We start from the raw sequence: 8148 nt of genomic DNA, 5'->3' as shown, positions 1-8148 counted from the left end.
CATTCCTGCGATTTTTACCATATTGTCAAATATGGGCAAATCTATATTTTTAACAACACTTGATCTTAAATAAAGCTTCCACCAGATAGAACTGGCGGAAAGGGATAAAAAAAAAGGATTTTTCAATAAATAACGGTAAATATGAATTTTGTAGATTGCGTTTGGCCTACAAAATGCTCCGAGCATTTTTCAAAGGGCTATTGATGATGTATTACGGACAAAAATTTCAAAAACATGCTATGTGTATGTTGATGATGTAATAATTTTTTCTCAGACAAAGGAGGACCATTGTTTGCGCACTCAGCGCTTGTATTTAAATCACTAGTTGTAGGGCGAGAGCGGGAGCCAATAAAGCTTTCGTCTGTTCGCTCTTGCGAATTCGAACCGTCTCTCGCCACCGTAGCATAAGTTAGGTTCTAAGAGAAATTATTGAAATATAATTGTTAGTGATCAATCGAACGTCATCGTAGCCACTCCTTTTCGTCGCGCTTTCGACATGGTTTTCACAAGTTTCGCAATTAAAATCGTCTCGAACTACTGCGTTCACAAGTTTTCGCGTTGTTAATACAAAATAGCATTAAATTTTCATGGTGACCCCGACGTGATCAGCAGTAGAGTTCGCGAGTTTTAATATTTTTTTCGGTGAAAAACTATAAACAATAACAACAAAAACCAATTTATTCGTGTCGGTGCGGCCAATAAATTAAATTCAATAATTTCGTCGCTGGAAATTTTCTGCCGTTCTTGAAGTTGCGCCTGACGTTTCGGCAAATTTAATTGCTCAATTTGCTGCTGCCGCCAAATGGAAGTCAAAAAGGAAGTTGCAATTATCAAGTCGGCCATCCAGGTATAGAGTGCCAAAAGTTGAAAGTTAATCTGTGGCGTTTTGTCAATTGTGTTTTGGCCCATCTTTCAACTTTTTGCATTCGTGTAAAAATCGGTAGATAGTGAGCATTCTAACCAAGAAATAAAAATTTGCATGCACTAACAACCAAAATTCTACAATAAACATAATATATTTCGAATTATATGTGAATCGCTTTGGCCAAAAAACAAGCAATAAAATATTCGTCGTCGACCCAATTAGTGCGAACTTAATTCCCCCAACTTTCGTCGTAGTGAGCACCAATTTAGGGTATAAATAAAAATAGCTGGAAAAAAGTGCAAATTGTGAAAAGTGTAGCTCTCAGAAAATTAGCGGCAATAACTTTCGCCGCAGTTTGTCCGAACATTTCCCGCGCTTTTCAGAATTTTCCCGCGCTTTTCCAATTTTTCCGCGCTTTTCATAATTTTGCGCGCATTTTGGCGTCAGGCTTATACATTCGTTGCCCTTAGTTATCGGTCGGTGTATCATTCTCCGTTAGCATCTGCATAGGAAGAGCCGCTAGCCGCGTACACATACACACGCACACCGACACCGCTGCCGCTATTTCGAGTTATCTTTTGTCGTTTTCGTTCTCGATCGCTGCAGCAGTGCAATTTTCGGTCTGCCTAAACGTTTGTTCGTTTTTTCGGTACGCTTGAGCTTAAGCGGTAGCTCTCCTACAGTGCGTGCGGGCGGCATATACTGTCGCAGGGTTTATATAAAAAATATAAAAACCCGATTTAGATTTTTCGCTGTAATTCTCTCGACACTTAGCTCCCTTACACCGTGTGCGATCGGTATATTACTCGTTGATTTTTTATTTTATTATTTAACAAATAAATAATTTAATAAAAATAAATATTTAACACCTCTTCGATACCAACCAAATAAATACAAATAAACGCAATGTCAACTAAGGATATCGAAGAGCTTAAACACCAACGAGATGTTTGCATGAATAGTATTAACCGAACTTATCGCCACTTAAAAGAAGCTAAATTATCTATAAATCCGGTCGAGCTTGAGTGTCGATTAGAGATTCTAAATACGCACATTGAAAATGCTTCACTTTTGCAAAACCAAATAGAAGTGAAAGATACAAAAGATGTATACCGCGAAGAGTTGGAAGAGAGGGCCGTAATGACAAAGTCATTGCTGATTTCAATTTTAAATAAGTCCAAACAAAATAATATCGAGAAATCCGCTCCGCCAGCAAATCGCCCGCCTCAATGCCGTCTGCCGAGCGTTGCTCTCCCAACTTTTAGCGGAAAACACTCCGAATTTAAAAATTTTATAAGCCTTTTCGAAACTTTCGTTGACAAAGATGACACTTTACACGATATTGAAAAATTCAATCATTTAATTTCGTGTTTAGCTGGAGACGCTTTAGGAACAGTTAGGGCCTTCCAAGTCACTGCGGAAAATTATCCCAAAGCCCTTGCTAGCCTGAAGCGGGTGTACGATAATGATTGTCTTATTTTTTTGACAACATATCGACACTTTTTAATTTGCAAAAAATTTCCCAGCCTTCAGCTACAGCCTTGGGAACCCTCATCGACACGGTCACAGCCTTGTATGACTCCTTGCTGTCTATTGGGGATGATAGACGCATTACCAATGCCATTTTAATACATCTGGTAATGAGCAAGGTCGATGCAGGAACTAAAAGAAAATGGGAAGAACAGTTAGATTATACTTCGCTTCCACTTTGGATCGAATGTGAGGCGGCCCTCAACAGGCGATACCAACACATGGTAGCAGAAGAGGCTTCCAAGCCCAAAACTGTTCAGCAGACCCAATCTAACCCTAAGAAGAATGGAAATAGGAGTTTTTCGTTTGTCGCTGCCAGGAACGACTCTGTTCAATGCATGTATTGCAACTCAGCTGAACATCAGATTGGAAACTGCGCTTCCTTCGCAGCCCTGACAGTTCAGCAAAGATTCGATTTCGCTAAAAGAGCACCCTTATGCATTAACTGTTTAAGAAAGGGTCACACTGTCAAAAAATGCAAATCGAACAGATGTAGAGTGTGCAATTCCTCACATCACACTTTGCTACATATATATGCCCCAAACACAAATCTCGCGTTGCCACCTCCTTCTCAGCCCACGCTCATGCAGGAGTCTCCATCCACTTCGCATGTTTTGCATGCGAATGCATCGGATCGAGCCATTCTTGCAACTACTGTTGTGAGCGTCCAAACAAAAAGCGGCGAGTTTGTATTAGCTCGAGCGTTGCTCGACTCTGGTTCACAAATAAACTTTGTAACCGACGAGCTCGCTCAGAGGCTCAAAATTACAAGAGAGGACGTGTGCACGAGCTTGCGAGGCATTGGTGGAACTAATGCCCAAGCCACAAAAAAAATACACACGATTGTGAAGTCGCGAGTAGGGAACAGCCAATTGTCGTCCGATTTTTGGATTATGAAAAATATTTCTGGTTATCATCCGGATCAAGCGGTGAACACCAGCGGGTGGAGGGTGCCTGAAAATATTCAGTTGGCAGATCCATTCTTCTTCAAGTCCCAAAAAATAGATATGCTTATCGGCGCTGAAACATTCTTTGAACTTTTATCTATTGGCCAGATAAAGCATTCCCCATCCTACAAAAGACAGTTCTGGGCTGGATAGTGTCAGGCAGATGTGCCTCTGAAAATAATAAAAACGCTGAAAAAATGGTACATCTCAGCTGCCAGGAGGAAGCGTTGGAGTCAATTGACACAACCCTGCAGAAATTTTGGTCTGTGGAGGACTTGCCGCCCAAGGCTAAAGTCCATACTCCTGAGCAACAACTCTGTCAACAACACTTTGAGAAAAATACTCAAAGATTGTCGTCCGCTAGATTTTCGGTTCGTTTGCCGTTTAAATCTGACCCAAATACTCTTGGTTCGTCATACGAAGTTGCGGAACGTAGATTTTTGTCGCTAGAAAGGAAATTGTCAAAGGACCCTTCGCTGAAGAAGATGTATATTGAATTCATGGAGGAATATGTTTCACTTGGCCACATGTCCTCCACCAATGACAAAATTCCGAATACTCCGCACTATTTCATTCCGCACCAATGCGTTTTATGGCCACAAAGTACTTCAACTAAGTTGAGAGTAGTTTTCGATGCATCGAGCCGTACTTCTACGCAGGTAGCGTTGAATGACATCTTGATGGTAGGCCCAACTATTTAAGAGGAGCTGTACTCGACGCTGCTTCGGTTTAGATTGCATAAGTTTGCCCTTGCGGCCGACGTCAAAAAGATGTATCGCCAAGTGATGGTGGACGAAGCTGATCGTAACTTCCAGCTCATAGTATGGAGACGAGATCCTTCTGAGTCCCTGAAAATCTTTAAGTTGAACACCGTTACATATGGAACTTCGCCTAGCCCCCTTTTTGGCGATTCGGTGTTTAATGCGGGTAGGAGAGATGGCGCAAGCAATTTATCCAAAAGCCGCAAAGGTTATTCAGAATGATTTTTATGTTGACGATTTGTTGACTGGCGCCGGATGCGTTGAGGACCTGCAAAGCCTTCGAGACGAAGTTTCTCAGGTCTTGCAAGAGGCAGGCTTTGAATTGGCAAAGTGGTTTTCAAACTGCCCAGAGTTATCCGCATCTGATAGCGCTGTAATGCCACTTATGGCAGACTCAGACGTAACCAAGACCCTTGGCGTGGTTTGGTTACCGGTTAAAGATTACTTTCAATTTCGGTTGGATGACTCTTTCCTGGATCTTCGCGCGACTTTTCGACCCACTTGGCCTCTTGTGTCCTTTGGTCACAAAGGCAAAGATGTTGTTGCAGGAACTGTGGCTTCGAAAATTAGATTGGGACGAGTCGCTACCGATGCAGTTGCTCACGTCGTGGGAGACGTTTAAAGCGACGCTTCTGCAGCTGCCTAAAATTAAGGTATCGCGATTCGTCAACACAGATCCACAAGTCCCGATTCAAATACATGGTTTCGCTGACGCTTCCATGCGAGCGTATGGAGCGTGCATCTACGTTCGGACTCATACTGCTGAAGGTTTGAAAGTGTCTTTATTGACGCCAAATCGAAAGTAGCTCCCCTCAAGACGAAAACTTTGCCTCGCCTTGAGCTGTGTGCAGCTCACCTTTTAGCAGATCTCTATAATCGTGTCAGGCCATTGCTAAATTCTCCCATTGAGAATGTTTTCCTGTGGACAGACTCCGAGATCACTTTACACTGGATTAAAACCCATCCCTCGTCGTTGTCGGTTTTTGTTTCGAACCGGGTTGCAGAAATTCAGGAGTGGTCGGAGAAAGCAATTTGGAGACACGTTCCCACGAAAGTCAACCCAGCAGATATAGTGTCCCGAGGATATGACGTAGAGGAGCTTACAACGTCCATTTGGTTCAGTGGGCCTTCGTTCTTGCTAGACTCAGAAAATAATTGGCCTGTAAATAAACATTTCGAACTGCCGGCTGATGTAATGTCGATGGAGCTACGCAAATCGGCAATAGCTCTCGTAGTCAGCCCAGAGCCAAATTATATGCTTCAGAAAATAGAGTCCTTTTCGTCGCACCTGAAGCTTCTGAGAGTTTTCGTGTGGGTTTTTCGTTTTATTCAAAGGTGCAGAAAGGTGTCGAAGCCCTTTGAAAAAAGTGTTTCGCCAAGAGAACTGGATTTCGCTTTTGATAAAATTGTCGAAGTTGTCCAATTTCACGAGTTCAGGGACGACATAAGTAAAATTCGGAAGAATAAACCGGTAGCAACGAATATTCAAAAGTTAAACCCTTTTCTTCAGGAAAATAAATTAGATTGGTGATCCTCGACATTGCTACGAGTTGGGGGTCGGTTATTGAATGCTCCTATCCCGTACGAAGCCAAATTCCCGTTGTTGCTGTCTAAAAGCTCACAGTTCGTCAGATCCTATGTGTCATACCTGCACGTTACGAACTGTCACGCTGGCCCACGAGCTCTCGTAAGTCGTCTGCGCGAGAAAATCTGGCTAGTTAATGCTCAAGAAGTCTGCCGACGAACAGTTCGGTCGTGCATGCGCTGCTTTCGCTGTAAGCCGCAACTTTTGACGCAAATTATGGGAAACTTGCCAGTAGATAGACTTCGAGCTCTCCGCCCGTTCAATATTTGTGGCGTTGATTTTTGTGGTCCCTTCAGCACAACGTATCGTATCCGTGGTAAGCCACCGTAAAAGTCGTACGTGGCCTTGTTCGTCTGTTTTGCGTCCAAAGCGGTCCACTTAGAATTAGTGTCTGACCTAACCACTGATGCTTTCTTGTTGGCATTTCAAAGGTTCGTGAGTCGTCGCGGGATTCCGGAGAAGGTGTGGTGCGACAACGCCACCAATTTCGTCGGCGCAGATCGCCACATGAGAGAGTTCCGAGCCCGTCTGGAAGAGCAGGGGGCGGTATCGAAACATTCGCATCAAAAAAAAGGATGCGAGTTTGCGTTCATACCGCCCAGAGCACCGCACTTCGGCGGACTATGGGAGGCAGGTGTGAAGTCTGCAAAGCACCTGTTCCTTCGGACGTTAGGCCAAGACCTCTTGACCGCGGAGGAGCTCGGAACTCTGCTCACCAGCGTGGAGGCCGTGCTCAACTCCAGGCCCCTCGGCGCTCTAAGCAGCGACCCGAACGACGGCGAGGCCCTGACCCCCGGGCATCTGCTCATCGGCGGCCCTCTTCTGGCCCCACCATCAGCGGCGCTCCCGGACCAGATCAGCCTAACCTGCTTGCGACGATGGCGAGGTGTCTCGTCTCTCAGGCACAGGTTTTGGCAGCGATGGTCCCGGGAGTACATCTCCAGCCTCCAGCAGCGGTCCAAGTGGCACCAGGGGGAGCCCAACCTCGTCGTGGGAGCGCTCGTCGTCGTCGCAGAAGACAACCTTCCGCCCCAGCAGTGGAGGATCGGATGAGTGGTAGCGGTGAACGCCGGCGCCGATAGCAAGGTTCGCGTGGCGGACGTCAGGACGCAGGACGGCGAATATCGGCGAGCTGTCCACCGACTGGCCCTGTTGCCCGTTCTGGGCTGAAGGACGTCGTCCCTTCAGAGGGGGCGGTGTTTGCGCACTCAGCGCTTGTATTTAAATCACTAGTTGTAGGGCGAGAGCGGGAGCCAATAAAGCTTTCGTCTGTTCGCTTTTGCGAATTCGCCCCGTCTCTCGCCACCGTAGCATAAGTTAGGTTCTAAGAGAAATTATTGAAATATAATTGTTAGTGATCAATCGAACGTCATCGTAGCCACTCCTTTTCGTCGCGCTTTCGACATAGTTTTCACAAAGTTTCGCAAATTAAAATCGTCTCGAACTACTGCGTTCACAAAGTTTTCGCGTTATTAATACAAAATAGTATTAAATTTTCAACCAGGTTAATGATATTCACTGGGTTCTCGAGAAACTCTTAGAGGCAGGTATGAGAGTGTCCCAAGAAAAATCAAAGTTTTTAAAAAATAACATTGAATATTTGGGATTCATAGTATCAAAAGGGGGCTTGCGAACCTTACCTGTAAAGGTCAAGGCTTTCAAAGAATTTCCTCTACCAAAAACCCTCTTCAATCTCCGCTCTTTTTTGGGGTTAGCGAGTTATTGTTATCAATAGCAGGACCCCTTACAGGAATACTAAAAGAAAAAAAATTGAAAAGTAAGCAAGTATTAATCGAGGAAAATTGTAACGAAATGAATAAACAACTGAGGGAAGCATTTCATAAGTTAAGAGAAATCTTAGCATCAGAAGATGTCCTTCTGTCATACCCTGACTTTACGAAGCCGTTTGATTTAACAACGGACGCTTCAGGTCTCGGTCTAGGTGCGGTATTGTCCCAAGGGGGACGCCCTATTACCATGATATCTCGCACGTTACGTGATAACGAAAAAAACTTCGCAACAAACGAAAGCGAGCTACTTGCCATAGTCTGGTCCCTTAAAAACCTCCGCAACTACTTATACGGAGTAAAAGACTTACGCATTTATAATGATCACCAGCCGTTTACATTCGCTGTGTCGGATAAAAACCCCAATGCGAAGCTAAAACGTTGGAAAGGAATTATCGACGATCACGGAGCTAAGGTAATTTACAAACCAGGCCAGGAAAACCTTGTAGCAGACGCATTGTCTCGCCAAAATATAAACGTCTTACAAGACACACCAGAATCGGACGCGGCTACGATACATAGCGAGCAATCGCTTTCTTACACTATTGACACGACCGACAACCCGGTCAACTGCTTCCGAAATCAAATTATAATTGAGGAAGGAGACAGTTCGTCTGTAGACAACTTTATTTTATTCAAAAACAAAATGAGACACATAATAAAGTTCTCGGAC

At 44.4% G+C, this 8148-nt stretch overlaps 1 protein-coding gene across 1 annotated transcript; it reads left to right on the top strand.

The window, feature by feature from the left end:
- Positions 1 to 390: 390 nt before the first annotated feature.
- LOC128263835 (uncharacterized) lies at positions 391 to 7174 on the top strand. The gene is made up of 2 exons (XM_052999112.1): positions 391 to 847; positions 6120 to 7174. Exon 2 carries the CDS (start codon positions 6196 to 6198, stop codon positions 6739 to 6741), a length of 546 nt encoding a protein of 181 aa, XP_052855072.1. The 5' UTR covers positions 391 to 847; positions 6120 to 6195; the 3' UTR covers positions 6742 to 7174.
- Positions 7175 to 8148: the final 974 nt, after the last annotated feature.

The sequence above is a fragment of the Drosophila gunungcola genome, unplaced genomic scaffold (genome assembly GCF_025200985.1).
Source record: "Drosophila gunungcola strain Sukarami unplaced genomic scaffold, Dgunungcola_SK_2 000019F, whole genome shotgun sequence".
Lineage (NCBI taxonomy): Eukaryota > Metazoa > Arthropoda > Insecta > Diptera > Drosophilidae > Drosophila > Drosophila gunungcola.
This window is presented reverse-complemented; position numbering and strand designations above follow the sequence as displayed.